This window comes from Sceloporus undulatus, chromosome 4, assembly GCF_019175285.1.
Source record: "Sceloporus undulatus isolate JIND9_A2432 ecotype Alabama chromosome 4, SceUnd_v1.1, whole genome shotgun sequence".
NCBI classification, from domain to species: Eukaryota; Metazoa; Chordata; class Lepidosauria; order Squamata; family Phrynosomatidae; genus Sceloporus; species Sceloporus undulatus.
This window is the reverse complement of record NC_056525.1, coordinates 4241649-4259694: the sequence shown is the minus strand read 5'-3', so window position 1 is coordinate 4259694 and position 18046 is coordinate 4241649. Positions and strand designations below refer to the sequence as shown.

Here is an 18046-nt window from a genome sequence, read left to right as displayed (position 1 = left end):
CTTTTCCCTAGGTCTTTGGTACCAATGTGATGGTGACGGTTGCGAAATCATTTGAAGCCCCCATCAAATGTGAGTAGCTGGCTTAGACCTCCAACAACATTCTGGTGGACATGAGCAACACTGTAAGCAAATGGCTTATGCTTTGAGCAACTGAGAATTTTTCCCATAGGGCATCATTAACAGAGCTGTGAAATACAAGTTCCTTTCACTGAACTGCTGCTCTAGGACCCAGTTCTTATTGCAGAAATTGAGGGCTTGTGGTTCAGCCACAGAAAGTCTTTTCCCTTACAGAACTGTACAATGATGACAGAGGGTGGGAGGTTCTGTTGGACGTGGCCCATGACAGCTCTTAAATTTGAAGAACAGGCTCCCCAAGGAATGGAGCTTTGTACCACTACATCTGTAGCAGAAGGAGGTGCTTTCTGAGACCAGCTGCTGCAGTGGTCTTTACAAGATGTGGCTGTAAATGTGGTCTGGTAACTTTAGTTTAATGTTGGGAGGCATATGATCCTCCAGATGTTGTTGAACTGCAACTTCCATCTGTCCTTGCTGGTAGTGAGGGATGATGGGCATTGCAGCCCAACGGTATCTGGAAGGCCACCAGGGATGTTGCTTTCCTAGAAAAGGTAGAATGGGGGGAAGGAATCCAGTGCTTTCAATCTTATCTAATTTAGAATGTTTGGCTTTAACATTATATTCAAAAGCATTCAAAGTTTTATCTGGAAATTATTTTATTGGAATTATTTTAATAGCACAAGGAGAATATAATACACAGGTTTGTTTATTTATTTATTTATCCCGCTCTTTTCCCAGGACTGGGACTCAGAGCGGCTTCACAGCAATTAAAAAACAAACAAACAAACAAAAAGTACAATTAAAACATTTTAAAAATAAAACATGCATTAAACAGAATGATTAAACTAGTCCAATATTCCTGCCCGTTCTTATAGTGATTCCTTAAATTCCTGTTTGAACAGGTAGGTCTTCACCTGACATTGGAAAGCCATCAAGGAGGGAGCCATTCTTCTCTCCCTGGGCAGGGAGTTCCAGAGTCTAGGGGCAGCCGCTGAGAAGGCCCTCTCTCGTGTCCCCACCAAACGTGATTGTGAAGGTGTTGGGATGGAGAGAAGGGCTTCTTCAGAGGATCTCAGAGTCCGGGCAGGTTCATACCAGGAGAAACGGTCTGCCAAATAATGTGGACCTGAGCCATGTAGGGCTTTGTAGGATATAACCAGTACCTTGAATTGTGCCCTGGAACGAACTGGCAGCCAATGAAGCTGTTTCAACAGGGGAGTTGTATGGTCTGTGTAATCTGCCCCTGTTAACAGCCTGGCAGCAGCTCTTTGAACCAGTTGAATTTTCCGAACACTTTTCAAAGGCAGTCCTATGTAGAGCCCATTACAGTAGTCCAAACGGGATGTAACCAAGGCATGTACCACCGTGGCCAGATCTGGCTTCTCGAGGAACGGGTGCAGTTGGCGCACAAGTCTTAAATGTGCGAAAGCACTCCTGGTCACAGCAGAGACCTGGGCCTCCAAGTTTAAAGTTGAGTCCAAGATTACCCCCAAACTGCGAACCTGTGTCTTATTTGAAATGCTTGGAGTCGGAACTGTCTTGGATTTTTCTGGATTTTGAAATATTTGCATATATATGAGTGATCCTAAAGATGAGACTCAAATCTTAAAATGAAATTCATTTGTTTCATATACAGCTTATAAGCATAACCAGAAAGCAATTTTATACATATTTTTTAAATAATTTTATGCATGAAACAAAGCATGACCCATCAGAAAGCAAAGGTGTCACTGTCTCATCCACCTATTGGGACAATTTTGGATTTTGGAATATTTCAATTTTTGGAATTTCAGATAAGGGATACTCAACCTCTACTTCCTTCTTATTTAACAAAAAATGGCTGTAATGAACTAACGTTATTTTTTTAGGACTCGTGCTTAAAGCAAGCTGTGCCTGATATAATTCATATGAGCAGTGTCCCTTTCTTTGGCTGAAGTATAACTGTAGTAGTACCTTCAACTTCTCTATAGCTTTCTGGGCTACTTACCAGTACCATTCAACATGAGGAAAATCTGATTGAGTACAACTGGTTAAACATTCTGTTTCACTAAAGGGTCAGTGTGAGACTGTGAGCGTAGGCAACTTAACTACATACTTGTCTTGACTACTTGTACTTCTGATTGACTGAGAGCAAGAGATTGTGCAAACCAGAAACAAGCTTAGCAGTATGTTAATTGATTAGTCTATTCCTCTGAGCCGTAGGGTTTATCAGTGCTTGTCTCCTTAGAAGACTGTCTAGAACAGTGATGGCAAGCCTTTTGAGGTCGCCGTGCCAAGGGTGGAGCTTCCGCCCTCCGGGGGCGGGGGCCTGTGCCAGAGGCGGGGCTTCCACCCTCCAGGGGTGGGGATTTACCTCGCGCCCTTTCCCAGCCTCCAGCTGTCTCTGAGAGACAGCTGGAAGTTGGGGGAAGTTGGGGGAGGGGTGAAAGGCACGCGCCTGCTCCTCTTGCCCTTCCCTTGGCCTCCAGCTGTCTCTCAGAGACAGCTGGGGACCAGTAAGGGCCCATGGGGGGCAGGAGCAAAGGGTCCGCAGGCCCTGCTCCTGTCCTCGGGGCTTCGCCAGGCCGGAGGTGTCCTCCGGAGGACACCTCCGGCCTGGCGAAGCCCCGCGGGGAGGAGGAGGAGGCCGCCCACCCTTTCTTCCTCGGCCCTTTGCTCTGCGCCAAAGGGCTTCACGGAGCCCTCAGAGAGACAGCGGGAGGCCCAAAAATGGCAGGGGGGAGGTGGAATGGGCACGCACGTGCCAATTCTGCCTTCTTCCTCGCCCCGTGCCTGGCAAAATGGCGACGCATGGCACGCGTGCCATAGGTTTGCCATCACAGGTCTAGAAGTTCCTGCAATCATGAACATGATTGATTGCAGAACAAGAGTTTAGACAACTGGATAAACAAATGTAGACAAATGTATGGAGTGGAAAATTTTCCGTTGAAAAATTAAGCATTGAGAAATTTTCCACCCTACATTTTTGAAGGTCACTTATTCCGTTTCTCAGCATTACCTGGGACAGAATACTTATTCATGGTCTCCTGGTGAAGACATAACAAAAAACACAGAAGATCCTGCTTGGCCAGTTCTGTAGCAAATTCTGTTCCAATTGCACTGAGTTTCTAGTATGTTTTCAGGCCTGTTTCACGGTGTTAATTTTAACTTTCATACTTTGAGAATTTTATGCTGCGTGTATCAGCCAGGGACTTGTCTAGATGGGTGATTTACCCTGATTCCCTCCAGGCTTTCTACATCCTGCTTACACAAATCAGAACCAAAACTTGAATTGGGTCCAGACTGTTCATGAAGCTCACGCCTGATTCAGGGCTTCTTTCCCCATCCCATGTTTAAAGAGTTCACCATATATTGTGGGCTTTCAGCAGCAACTGTGGCTGCCTTTTCAGTAATGGTCCCTGTGAATTGCCCAGTGCCACCACTTTGGAGACAAATCGCTCTGAAGTCAGAACAAGCCTAGCGATGATAGCATAGCTGGGTGCCTCATTCTGACCTCAGCAGTAGTGCTGGCTGATGAATGGGGACTTTGTGCAAAAGTAGCCACCCATCATCACTGGGAAAGAGAGTCAAAAACCCACAACATAAGGGCCGCATTTGGGGGGAATTCATGGCCAGACTACCATGGGGGCAGTCTGGAATATTCTAGCAATTGTAGATGTGCCCAAAGACACTTTGTGTCTTTATTATGGGAGGCTAGAAAAATGCCTTGATAGTGGTAGCATTTGGGATCTTGGGCCCATGTGACTTGAGAGCAGGGATATTATATACATTTTGCTCTTCTCACATTTAGGATAACTGTTTCATTCATTTCTGCTTTTGTGTTAACTGGTTTTGGTTGGAAAGGTGGCCATTTGATCTCCTGGCAATGTTCTTAGTTGTTGCTGCTTCCTTTTGTCTCAATGTGAAATGCGACAGCAGGGCAGGATTAGAGTGTGTGTGAAAACTTTATTGACATTTGAAGACAGCACTCTGTTTCTACTCATGGTTCCAAAACTACCTATCCTTTTTGCTTTCTTTTTTCAGTGGTTTTCCCTCAAGATTTGCTAGAGAAAGGTTTGGAGGCTGACAACTTTGCCATGCTGGGTCTGGGGGACATTGTTATCCCAGGTAAGAGGAAGAAAGCGGGGGCATTCTCCTTCTTCAGGGTTTGTGTGCCTCAGGCCAATGGGAGGGTTGCCAGATTGAAATCAGGAGAGGGCTCCTGGTCGTTCATCATCATCATCATCATTATATTTATTTCTGTAATGGTTTTTTCACAGATTAGGACTAAAAGTGGCTTAGAATGATTAAAAAATATTGTTAAAAATCCACAAAATATAAAAGTTGAAACACAAACAATTAAAAAAACAACGAAGTTAAAACATATATTAAAACACACACATACACCCCCGCACAGCAGTTAGTAATACCCAGCTCATTGTGTAGGTGGGTCTTATATCATAATTCTTTGAATAGCTGTTGGAATAGAAATGTCTTTGCTTGTCTATAAATAGAAAATCAGGAGGGTGCCTGTTCAACTTCTCTGGGAAGGGAGTTCCAGAGCCTCTGAGCAGCCATTGAAGAGGCTCTGTCTCCCATGTTCTCTCCAGATGTACCTATGAAGGAGGTGAGACAGACAGAAATGCCTCCCCAGCTGATCTCAGAGCACAGGCTGGTTTGTAAGGGAGATAACCTGGACAAGTGCTGTGTTTGAATTGTGCCCTGAAACAGATCAGCAGCCAATGGAGCTTTTGCAACAGGAAAGTTTTGTGCTTCATGTGGCCAGCACCCATTAGTAATCTGGCTGCAACTTTCTGGACCAGATGAAGTTTCCGAACACTCTTCAAAAGCAGCCCCACTTAGAGTGCATTGCATTAGTCCAGCCAAGATGTAATTAAGGCATACAGTATGTCACCATGGCCAGCTCTGACATCTCAAGGAATGGGCACAACTAGCATAAGAACTCTAGCCTTGCAAATGCACCCCTAGCCACTGCTGAAATCTTAGCTTCTAGGCTCAGAACTGAATCCAGGAGCACACCCAAGCTATGAACCTGTGTCTTCAGGAGGAAAGTAAAGCCATCCAGCACAGGCTGAACCCCTGTTCCCTAATCTACTGTGAAGTCCACTAGGTGACAGGGGGCAAATCACACTCTCTCAACCTCAGAGGATGGCAATGGCAAACCTCCTCTGAACAAATCTTGCCAAGAAAATCCTGTGATAGGTTCACCTTGGGGTTGCCATAAGTCAAAAATGACTTGGAGGCGTGCAACAACAGTTCCTTCCTCTCCCTTGCAAACATTTCCATTGCACAGCCACCAGGGGGTGTTGTGGCCTTGAGAGTGGCTTGAAGCAGTGCAGCCCAGCAGCTCTGTAGAAAGCCTGTAGGTGCGCTGTTGATCCTGTTGTCCTGACACAGTATTTCTTCTTCCTTCCTTTTGCAGGAATCTTCATTGCTTTGCTGCTGCGCTTTGATATCAGGTGTGTTTTTCATTGGATTGCAGTCACATATTCACCAAGTGACTCTGTGTAAATCCTGCAAAGGATCAGTTGGTCATGGACCCAGCATGAGCAGGGTGGGAAACAGAAATGCCCTGGGTATTTTTTCTGCCTTTGAGGACCTAGTGGCACCTCTGGATCTCTGTCCATGCGTTGAATGGACGGATGTGCTGCTGTAGGCCTCTAGAGTTCCATAACAACCCCCTCTTCTGTTTTATCCCTTGCACAGCCTCAAGAAGAACACGCACACGTACTTCTACACCAGCTTTGTGGCTTATATTTTTGGTCTCGGCCTCACTATCTTCATCATGCATGTCTTCAAACATGCCCAGGTGAGCTGCCTTTATCTGTGGTAAAAGGAATTGAACTGTGGTTTGTAGTTTTGCCTAGGAGCTGGAAGGTTCTTGGCACTGGAGATAGAAGTTTCCAGGTCTCCTCATGCGAACACAAGGCATGACGCATGACCCCAAGGATTTAACATCCCTCAACTGAGCCACTCCATGGGAAGTCCATAGGAGGGTGACCAGGATGCTCAGAGGTCTGAAAACCAAACACTGTGAGAAACAGCTTAGAGAGCTGGATAGGTTGAGTTTTTAGAAGCTTTTTGTCTTAATATCAGGAAGTTTTTTTGGTTTAGCCAGATTCTCTTCCCTTGGGGTTTGAATCCATTGGTTTGTTTCTTGGCCTCTTGCCTTTTCTAATGAGTCATGCTTTCTCATGAGAAGACACAGTCAAAACACTCCCATTGAGAGATGGTCATCCAGCCTCTGTTTAAAAACTTCCAAAGGAGGAGACTCCACCACACTCTGGGGCAGCGTATTCCACTATTGAACAGCTCTTACTGTCAGGAAGGTCTTCCTAATGAGTATTAAGAAGTTCAGCCATGCATGTGGATAATTTTGGGTTTTGGAATATCTGATTTCAGAATTCCGGATAAGAAAGACTCATCCTGTATCCCAAAAACATTTCCAGTCTAGGTACTTCTTTTTTATAGGCATTACATATTCTAGGTATACATCTTATAAGGACTGTCTTCCATACTAATAAGGCACAATTTACTGTTGTTCAGACTTTTGAATCAGGGCCACCAAAGCAACAAGTTATATTATTACTAGTACTGCTGGCAGATCATAACAGATTTCCCAAGACAATCTGCCTCTGAGCTCTCCTTGCAGTCTACCTTTTCCATAATGCTACTTCTTGATTTTCCCTCCCATCACAGCCAGCTCTGCTGTACCTAGTCCCAGCTTGCATCGGCTTCCCTCTCCTTGTGGCTCTGGTGAAGGGAGAAGTGGCAGAAATGTTCAGGTGAGTGCTTTTAGCCTGCTGAACTGCACACAGATATTTGATAGACTACACAGTTGGCAAAATGGGCTGCAATGTTGATCATACTTGGGTGGATCAGGGTGGGTGGGAAACATTAATTTTGCTTTCACTATTTTACCTCAATGAAGTAAGGCCTGTTGCTGGGGCTGGAGAAGGGATGATCGGCCAAGCATCTTCCCAAGCAAGTGTGTCTCTGGGCCAGGAAACCAAATGTCACCTTTGCACTACTGGAAACTGATACTTTCTCTCGAGTCCTGGAAATGGGTTATCAGTGCTGGGCTGTCATGAGCCAGTCATGTATTAAAGCTAGTCTCTTTTTTGCTTCTTGCATAACCTAGTTCAGAACATGCTGTGTTACCCTGCAGATGTGGGCAACCAAGGTTGTTCATATGTTGCTGGACCACAGCTCTCACAATCCCTCTCTATTGACTGTGCCTGCTAGAGCTGGTGAGAGTTATAGGCCAACAATATCTAGAGAGTGACAAAAACATCTGGAGAGCTACAGTAGTCATTTCCTTTTCATCTGAGTGGGCACCCCCACGTGAACTGTATCCTAGTTTTACCTTGTGGCATGCTGGAATGGATTGTGTTTGCTCAGCGTTACGCCATCCCTGTAACTTAGATACTGCCCTTCACCTGGGAGAGATTTACCACAGCCACTTCTTGTGGTCCAAGGCCTTCCCAACAAGATGCCTGTCTTCTGTCTTGTAAGGTGATAAGTTTAAAAAAAATCAGCCTAGCCTCTGAGATGGGTTTAGGGTGGTTCTGGACAGGAGTGCAGAGACCTGGCTGTGGGATGAGATTTGTGTTGTGGTCTGCCCTGTTTATGGGCATTTCCACTTCTGTCCTAGATCAGTTGGCTGAAATCTGGGGAGGGTGAGAGGGGAAGAAAAGGAACGGGCAGCTGGAGGCTGAGGAGGATTGGAAGGAACAGACACACACCTCTTCCTCCTCCTCCTCCCGCCGCGTGCTGGGAGGAAATGGCGTTGTGTGCCACCTCTGGCAGCGTGCCATAGGTTCACTTTTCTGAATATGGAGACGTGTGGTGTGTGCCTCCACCCTGTGGGACCACATATCTCTGGGCATGAAAGCCACTGTATGACTTTGGGTTCTTGAGAGGAGTATTTCTTTCTCAAGTATAGATGTTTTAAAAGCTGCCTAAATCCATATGTTTATCTGTGGGGAATTGTGCTTTATCCTGCTGGCCATTAGCTGACACCATGATGTAGCCCAGCTTTTTCTACCTGCGATCCTCCCAGTGGGTTGGATGGCAGCTGCTGCCTGGGGGATTCTGGGAGTTGCCTTCTAACCCCATCAAGAAGGTTGGAAGATCCCTGTATTCCAGATCTGAGGATGTTTCCATGGCCAACGCCAAAGGGCCAGTGTTTAGTGCATAAGTGTCTGCTAAGTGCATGAGCCAAGGCATCTTCATAGTCTTTGCCAGTGGCAAAATGGGCCTGGTTCTCTCTCAGATGTAGGAATGACAGCAGTAGCAGCTTTGTCCCTCCTCATATAGGGCAGAAGTGCTCCACGGAGAGGTGTACTGCAGTGTCTTTCTCCATTCCATAGGCACCTTGAAAGTGCTGTGGTAGTTAGAAAGGGAGAGAGGCAGGAAGTGTGGAGGGGGGGGACCCACACAGATAAAAGCGGCTCACCCAGACCAAGCGGAAGGCTCCCCACCCCAGGAATCCCGGCAGGTGTTGCTCAGCGTCCCTCAGTTCCCATCCAGGTTGCTTTGATGTGCAGCCGGTTCCTGGGAGCGCTGACAGGAGATGACAAGAGGCCTCACACACCTCTCGGCTGCCCTGACCTTCACCCAGGCAAGTGCCTCCAGAAGAGGGAGGGATGGAGGTGCCCTTCTTTTGGTCTCACATGCGGGCATTTCTGGCCCTTTTATCTTCATGGCACAGGCTGCAAACTGTTTGGCAAGGCTTTCTTCTTTCCAGCCACATGGAAGCAAGAGTTGGAATTGTCCAGGGGAGTCCTCCGCAACAAGAATTGGAGGGACACAGTAGGGTCCTAAATGGCAGAATTTGGGGGCCTGGACACTGTGTTGTTGCACAGTAGCAGAGGAATGGCAGTTTGAATGTTGCTGTCCCAGTGTTCCTCACCCTTGGCTGTGCTGACTGGCGCCAAGGATGGTGAATTTTATTTATTTAGAGCCTTCCTTTTTCTCAGCTCTGGGTCTCAAGGTGGCTTACTAAAGTTAAAACAGATGCAGATAAAAGTGCATATCATGTTCATATTAAAATGCAGTTAACAGTAAATTGTCAATGGAATCACAGAATCATAGACGAGACCTCAAGGGCCCCCTGCCATACAGGAATACATAATCAAAGTGCCCCTGTTAGATGGGCATCTAGCCTCTGTTTTAAAACCTCCAAAGAAGGAGAGTCTACCACACTCTGAGGCAGCATCTTTCACGGTCAAGTAGCTCTTACTCTCAGGAAGTTCTTCCTAATGTTGCGGTGGACTCTCTTTTCATGTAGTTTGCATCCATTGCCCCAAGTGATATTCTCTGGAGCTACAAATAATCTTGACTAACAGTCAAATACACATAGCTTCAGTAGGATTGGTTAGAATAAAATCCTATTCTTTCCCACATTCAGCTTTATTTCATTGTTTACTCTAGACATACTGCTGCAACTCAACATTGAAAGTCTGTGTTTGCACAACCCTCTTCCACCATTCTCATAATGCTGATGCTGGTAAAAAAAAAATCCTTCCAGTTAGACAGAGGACAAGAAGAAAACAGGAACCTGGGTAGTTACAAAAAGCAGCTCATTTGTCAAAGGCTTTGTTAACTAGAAGAAGCATAATCGGTGGCCTGGGTGTAGCAGTTAGAAATGTGTCTCCAGATTTGCAACCTCTGCATTATATCCTCAAATTCTCCTGCAGAAGAGGAGACGAGGAGAGTTTGGGAAGCATCTAACTCCCTTTGGAGAGACAGGAATGCTCTGGGGAGAGATATACTGGAAGAATTAGATTCCCTACTGGGAATGGAGACTGAGGCGGCAAATAGGCAGAAAAACCCTTCCAATTAAAGATATTTTTAAAAACGCACACCTCTTTCAAAAGGTACTTTTCTCCCAACTCAGTTTGTTACAAGAATCTCATTTGCCCTTTAGCCTCACTCTCTGACGCTTGTTCCAGAGGAATTGCTGTGTGGATTTTCAAGTCTCCATTTTATACAGCTCCAAGAATTGGGACAGGTTGAGCCAGGAAGGAATAGGACAGTGTGTCTTGCGTGTTAGTGAAGAGTTGGTCAGCATCTGGTTTCAGTGAGAGCTTGAAACAGCAGGTGAGCTTTCTGTTGCTCGCTCAACTTGGGGCTAAAATTGTCCATATTCAAAGCCTTGCAGGGATGCCAAGTGTGGCAATATCTAAAGTCCTTGGGCTTCTTTTTCCAGGATTTTCAGTCCTGGGATGCTTGTGTGGAGTGGAACAGGTAAACAACAAGGGCAAATAATTCCTGTAGTTTCCTCTCTGCTGCAGGACAAAGCAGGTATCTCCGTATAGTAGTCGCACACCCTGAAGTGTTTTGGGATGTCACTGCACACAAATGCACATGGGGATGTCATGCTTTTCCCAGTGAAAACTTTGTTTCCAGGAACATATGTGGGCAAAATTGGTGCTTTTGAGCAAAAAGATGTGATTTTTGTGCAGAAAACCTCAAGCGAAACCCACAATTCTTGCACAAAGAACACTTTCCAGAAAAACGTATCTTTCTGTGTGGGGAAAACATGTCTTTTTGCATGAAAACCATATGTGATTCCCCCCCCCCCCCAAAAAAAGTCTATAACTTTCACATGAAACCACCCACACATATTTATGCAGTGAATAATTTCCTGAAACATTTCAGGACGTGCAAATGCTAGGTGAGAACTGCACAAAATTCTCACTTATTGAGAGTTTGGAAACACATTTTTTGTCCAACAAAGGAATAACAGCAAATATCCTATCCATCCCTAGTAAGTGCTCTGCCACTGGATGCCACCACTCCTAAGCCTTTCTCTTTCTCTTCTGCCCTCCCCCTTTCCTCTCTGCCCTGTCTGTGTCTCTCTCTCCTGCAGCTATGAATCTTCTACCGAAATCTTGCCCCATACCCCTCGGCTCACCCATTTCCCTAGCGTCTCCGGGTCTCCGTCCAGCCTCGCTGATTCCATGCAGCAGACATTCTCCTGTTCCCACAGACGCCGGCAGCAAAATCCCAGCACCATGTAGCCCTCTTGGGCAAGGCCCTGCCTGCCTTGCTGGCCCATCCGCCTGTATGTCTCTGGCCAGGTAGGGGGAGAGCCAAGCTTTAGACCACAGGACCCCTGGGGGAGGAGGAGAAGAGGCCTTGCCTGTCCAGCTGACATAAGCAATGATTTGGAAAGGGTCTCCAAGACCTTCATTTTGAAAAATGAGCAGAATGCATGCAAGCTGCTGCTCTATGTCCAGAGGTATTTTTTGGGCTGCAGAACCCAGAATCCCCAGGGAGCTCAGCTGTGTTCCCTGGCAGATTCATGGAACTATGGTCCTAAAAAGTAACTTTTCTGAGTTCTCTTAGTGTCCTGGAAAACAGTCCTAATGTAGTCAAGCACACACTTTGCAAGTTACTGTATCCCAGGTTCGGTTATCTGATAACATAGATCACTCTGAGAGCTGGGAAACCCTTGGATAGAGCTACTACCAGTCAAGAAATATCATTGAAAAAAAAGGCAAACCATCTTCTTCTTGCATTTGCCCCAAACCAGATCTGCAGAGCAGCTTGTGAATGGAAGGTAATGCATTATAAATAAAACAGCTCAAGAGAGGAACACGAAAAGCCAAACCCATAATTCACAGAGACCACCCTCTGAAATAGAACTCTTTTTCAACAACTGGGGAAACCCGTCAAGTGCAGAGCAACCTGGTCCGTGAGGTTGGCTCAGCTGCAGGGAGGAGCAAGGTGGCTTTGGACAGGCAAACTTCCCTAGTTGTGTTGTTATGTGCTGTCAAGACCATTTTGGCTTAGGCTGACCCTGTGAATGAGAGACCCTGGTTGTAACAGCCATACTCAATTCTTGGAGATTCTGAGCAGGCATGGAATCAGTCCACCTGCAATGTGGCCTTCCACTTTTCCTACTACTTTCCATTTTCCCCAGCATTATCATCTTATCCAGTTTCCTTTCTCATCACAATATGTCCAAAATACAGTAACCTCAGTTTAATCATTTGGGCTTCCAGTGTTTTCTCAGGCTTGATTTCATAGAATCATAGAAGTGGAAGAGACCCCAAAGGCCATCCAATCCTCTTCTGCTATGCAGGAAACCACAACCAAAGCACCCTTTGACAGATGGCCATCCAGCCTCTGTTTAAAAACCTCCAAAGAAAGAGAGTCCACCACTCTCCAAGGCAAGTTAACTTCTCCAAAGCAACCTGAGAAGGAAGGCACAACTCCTCTCCTTCATTCAGAGGTTCAGGTGTATATTGGGACATTAAGGCATGAAATGATACACAATAATCATCCAGTTAACTTCTGTATACTCTGTTCTGCCATGGGTTATCTATCTACTGCCTAGATTTGCTGCCACTTCATTTCCGGAAGCTGTTACAGTGGACCCTTGTTATACGCTGGGGTTTGATTCCAAGATCCCCCCGTGTATAGCAAAATCTGTGTATGCTCAAGTCCCATTAAATATAATGACATAGCAAAATGGTGTCCCTTATAAAAATGGAAAATCAAGTTTTGATATTTGAAATTTATACTTTTTTTGGAACATTTTAAAACCGTGTATGCTTGAATCCGTGTATAAAAAATCCATGTAGACTGCACAAGGAGCACAGAAGAAACATAAATGTTGGAAGGGACCCCAATGGCCATCTAGCAAAAGCAGTAGCGTTTACATTTCTCTCCCACTTCATAGTGAATTCAGCACTCTAGGTGGTTAGCCCCATTGCCCCCAACAAGTTGGGTACTCATTTTACCAACCTGGGAAAGGATGGAAAGCTGAGTCACCTTTGGAGCCCTGGGATCAAACTCACAACCTTGCGGCTGCCAAGTCCAGCTCCTTGCCAGTGCAGGGATCCACTGCTAGGTAGGCACCCAACTTTTTAAAAAAAATAACTCCAGTGAAAGAAAATCCATCACCTGCCAAGGCAGGCTATTCCATTCTCAAACAGCTCTTACCCATGGGCAGTTCTTTCCTAAAGTTCAGTCAGAATCTCCTTTCTTGTAATTTGAGTCTGTCACTTCAGGTCTTCTGAAGCTTATATATATAGTGTGTGTGTGTGTGTGTGTGGTGTGTGTAGGTGATGGTGATGGAGATAGACCAACTGAGTACTAAAGATTGACACTTTAGTATCTGTTTCATGGGAAGTCCTAGAGGAGAGGTGTGTATTTAGTACAGTAGCTGGCAGACTACCTCCTGCCTAGCCCTGCCAGATGCAAGCAAATGCTCATCCTGTCCAACATCAGTGGCCCAGTAATGGCTATTGGTATGAACACAGTAAAGTGGAATCATAGTGTTCTAAATGTGTAGTGTGGAAGGATGTAGTGTTATGCTAAAGGATTCAAAAACATATGCATCACTTCCTCTGTAGTGGATTTATTTATCTGCTTGGTTAAAGAGACAAGCAGAAAGTAGATTGTGGTGGGATTCATGTGGCCATGTTGTTGGATTGTAACTCCCAGCATTCCTTAAAAGTAAAGGTAAAGATTAAGGTAGTCCCCTTGAGATGAATGTCTAGTTGTACTTGTCTGTAAGGGGTGGTGCTCATATCCATTTCTAAGCCAAAGAGCCAGCGTTGTCCAAAGATGAATCCAGTGATCATGTGGCCAGCATGACTGCAATAAACGCTGTTACCTTCCCACTGAGAAGTGGTACCTACTTATCTATTTGGATTTGCATGCTTTCAAACTGCTAGGTTGGCAGAAGCTGGGACTAGTGATAGGCACTCACCCCATCATGCAGCACTTGGGCCTTGAACTGCCAACCTGCCGATCTTCTGATTGTCAGAAATGGTGTCTTAACCACTAAGCCATCACATCCTTATACAACATTCTTTACCATTGACTTTATACTGGCTAGAGCTCTGCATGTTGCAGTTCAGTAACATCTGAAATACTGCACAGATCCTACCCTTAAATTAAATTATCCTTTTTCTCTGGAAGCCTTCTGAAAACCCTCCTAACTGCTGACATGCCTGTCTTTCTATACTGAAGATATAGAAATGTACACATTATTTTTATTCAAAGGAGGGGAGGCGGTGGACACTTTCAAAGTGTCAGGATGCTGAATCCTGGACACAAGACCAATATTCCTCCTTGTAAGGCATGACTAGATTGCCTGCTGCAGTGCCACCATATGTGGAGGGCTTTTGTAACAAACCTCCTGCCTCTTCTGCTGGCAAGGCAAATGTTGAATTGTCATAATCTTTTATCTTTATATTCTTTCCCCTGGAATCCAGACTCAAAGAGGCTTATTAAAACAAATCCAGTACAGTTAACATACAACAGAAGATCAGCGTTGAAATGGACTTAAACTGTGTATTAAATTAGTTTTATTATCATTACCATTACCATTATTATTATTATTATTATTATTATTATTACTACCAGTGTGGCAAACAGCGCCGCATGAACGTCATCATGGTGCGTGAGTGTGCCAATGGCGCCCTGTGCACGGTCTAAACAACCCACCGGAGCGGGTTCTTTTTAGGCCTCTTAGAGGCTGCAGCATTTGGTTGCCGCAATCTCCATCTGGGGCAGAAAGGGGTGGCAAGATGCCCACCTATCCAGCCCCTCAGCCTGTAAAAAACAATTTTCTCTAGGCATTTGTAGGTCATCCAGTAATCTCTGGCAGGTGTTCACCATAGAGTTGCACTGGAGGACCTGGAGATTCCTAGAAAGGTATTCTCTTAGGTAAAAAAGAATAGTGTGCCTGGCAAGATTTGTTCAGAGGAGGGTTGCCATTGCCTTTCCCCGAAGCTGAGAGCATGTGACAAAGGTCACCCAGTGTGTTTCATGGCCGAGCTGGAAATTGAACCCTGGTCTCCAGAGTGGTAGTCCAGCAAGTGCTTGCAGGGAGCCTTGGCATTGGAGTGTTATATTTTTAACTTTTTGTATGCTTTTTGATGAATTTATACCCTTTATGACAGTGGTTCCCAACCTTCCTAATGCCGCGACCCTTTAATACAGTTCCTCATATTGTGGTGCCCCCCAACCATACAATCATATTTCATCGCTACATGCAAATATGTGTTTTCCAGTGGTCTTAGGCGACCCCTGTGACCCCCAAAGGGGTCCCGACCCACAGGTTGGGAACCACTGTTTTATGTGCTGTGGTTTTAATGTGACATTTTAAAAATTGTGTTTAAATTTGATTATCAGCTTTTTCCTCAGATTCTGTTCTGTTTGTGAACCCCCTTGAGCCCAACACCAGAAAGTGTTGGTTATTAGCTTTAAAGTTCTATGTGGTTTGGGTCCAGGTTACCTATAGGATCACCTCCTCCCATATAATCTGTCCCATGTGCTCAGGTCTTCTGATGGACATTTACTCTGGTCAGCCAGGACTATATTGGCAACTGTCAGCCAGAGGACCTTTTCCTTCAGCTGCCCCTAGATTGTGGAATGGCCTGCTGAAAGGGATTCAACAGCTGAATACGCTGTCTGCATTTAAAAGAGAATCGAAGACTAGTCTCTTCCAACAGGCTTACCCAGATGGTTTTTAAATTAAATTTTCAATGATGAATTTTAGATTTTAATATGAGCACATCTTATTTGTCCTTTTAAACTGATGTGTGTTTTAACTGATGTTGTTGTTTGTTAATTGTTGTTGTCCCTTGCCTCAATCCATGAGGAGAGGTGGGAAATAAATAAATAAATAAATATTTTAGAAACATAGAGTTCTTACAAGCCCATTGGAATTAAGAAACAACAGAACCTGCCACCAGAAGAAGAGTAAGGAAAAGGACCATTCACATACCCCTAGAAAGATAGTAGCCATTCTGAGGCAGTCACCCAGGAAAAAGATGGCATATAAATAGAATACAAAGAGGTCTCTAATATCAAGCCACCAAGAGATCTCTATCTCACATCCCCACAAGTTATGTCTGCAGAGATGCTTGGACTGCAGGAAGGGCCTAGGCTCACATGGGGAGATCACAGCCGCTCAAATAGCTGGGTGCTAAGCAATTTTGGGCTTTCCAGGTGAAAAGCAGCACAATTAAGAATTCACCTGCCACCCTTTTGTTCTGTCGCCCCCCAGCTACGAGGAGAACACCACTCCCAAGGAGGTGCCGGCGGAGGCCAAAGAAGGGAAGACGGAGCTGGACAAGAAGGAGAAGTGATGTTGGAGTGCTCAGCCGGGCTGGGCATCGTCTGCTTCACCCCCTTCCCCATTGCAAGTGTTTTTCGTTTTTCAAGAGGCAACTGGATCATGTAACGGCCATGTGTGTTTGTTCGTGTACGCGTCTGTCCGAACTGTGGTTGAGGGGGAGGGAGAGGAGGCAGCAATGGCAGCAGCGGGGGTCCTTTTTGACCCTCTCAGCCTGTATGAGCAAGTCCTCTTCCTCCTCCTCTTTTGGGGGGGGCACAGTGGCAAAGTGGTTCCACCCCCTCTTTCCCCCAAAATGCCTTTGTGAGCCCCTTCCCCAGTTTTTATTCATTGTCTTGGTGGGATGAAGGAAATGCAGAGGGTGGAACAGGGAGGGTTGCTGGGGGCTGATTTTTAAATTTTGTATCGTGGATTTGCTTCTTCTCATATTAAATAAAAACAGATTATTGAAGGACCAGCGTGACTGACTGTCTCCTTCATTTATGCTATCACCAGGTTTTTACATTGGCAGGAGTCTGTGCCCCAGATCCTGCATCAGGAGGGCAGAGCATAATGCTTTACCTGCAAAGCTCTGTATCCTCCCCATGCCTTGGCAGCTCTCAAGACCTGGGAGATGCCACTGCTGCTTACTGGTGTAGCAGGGAGGCATATTTTGATGAAGAAGTGTCTGGTCTTGGCTCAGAGGGGGAGAGAAACAAGGACAAACTCCCAGAGGGAGTGCATCCTCCTTTTCTTTCCTCTCAGAGCCCAGGCTGGACACTTCATTGATGCAATTCTAGGCTGCATCAATAGAAGTATAGTGCCTAGAGCAAGGTAAATAATAGTACTACTGTACTCCGTTATGCTTTGTTCAGAGCTCACCTGTGTCCAGTTCTGGGCACCACAATTCAAAAAGGAGGTTGAGAAGCTGGAACATGTCCAGAGGAGGGTGACCAAAATGGTGAATGGTCTAGAAATCATGTCCTATGAGGAACAACTTAGGGAGCTGGGGATGTTTAGCCTGGAGAAGAGAAGGTTAAGAGGTGATATGATAGCCCTCTTTAAGTATTTGAAGGGATATCATATTGAGAGTATATGGAACTTGTTTTCTGCTGCTGCTCCAGAGACTAGGACATGGAGCAGTGGATGCAAGCTACAGAAAAGAGATTCTACCTCAGCATTTGGAAGAAGGTCCTAACAGTAAGAGCTGTTTGACAGTGGAGTCTGCGCTCTTGGAGAGTAGTGGAGTCTTCTATGGAGGTTTTTAAGCAGAGGCTAGATGGACCATATGTCAGGATTTGATTTAGTTGGGGATGCTTTGCTTGAGAGTTCCTGCATGGCAGAATGGGGTTGGACTGGATGGCCCTTGTGGTCTCTTCCAACTCTATGATTCTATGATTCTAGTCTTTTTGCATGGCAGAATGTGGTTGAACTGGTTGGCCTTTGGGACTCTCTTCCAACTCTACAATTCTATGATCATTATTTTTATTTTTGTAAGGTCAGGATGAGTTACAAGAGAGGTCTATCAAATCTAGGCAAACATTGCACATTGTATAAATAAGTTCCTGATGTTGTAACAGAACTGTTCTTTTGCCTTCCTTCCAGCCAATGTTTTTATATACCATCCTGAATGTGAGATCTTAGCTTTGAGGCATCCCTGGAGTTTGTGCTCTGAGCAAATGCAGATTGCTTTGCCTTGCTATCTGCATAAACACAGCATCAACTACCAGTGATTTTGGACATGGAAACCAGCTTTTAGATCCATTTGGTTGAGAGTCTACTCAGGATTGGAACCTGAAAGTGGCTGTTCATAGCACAGGGGTCCAAGAAGAAAAGGAATTTCCCTGCCTGTAAAGATGCGGATCTCACATCTTATGTCTTCTGGAG

General features: G+C 45.4%; 1 protein-coding gene across 2 annotated transcripts in view; it reads left to right on the top strand.

Annotated features, from left to right (window-relative positions):
- Window positions 1-16637, top strand: part of HM13 (histocompatibility minor 13) — a 28988-nt gene extending 12351 nt beyond the window's left edge. Inside the window, exons 7-13 of one of the 2 annotated variants that reach the window (XR_006103588.1) lie at window positions 12-69; window positions 4099-4182; window positions 5498-5534; window positions 5782-5884; window positions 6775-6860; window positions 10952-11162; window positions 16112-16637. Coding sequence is in view for 1 of the 2 variants with exons in the window: in XM_042464179.1 (XP_042320113.1) it covers window positions 12-69; window positions 4099-4182; window positions 5498-5534; window positions 5782-5884; window positions 6775-6860; window positions 16112-16193 (450 nt within the window). In the remaining variant the exon portion in view is untranslated. The remainder of the gene's footprint in view (window positions 1-11; window positions 70-4098; window positions 4183-5497; window positions 5535-5781; window positions 5885-6774; window positions 6861-10951; window positions 11163-16111) is intronic. The other variant, XM_042464179.1, reaches the window with a different exon arrangement.
- The last annotated feature ends 1409 nt before the right edge of the window (window positions 16638-18046 follow it).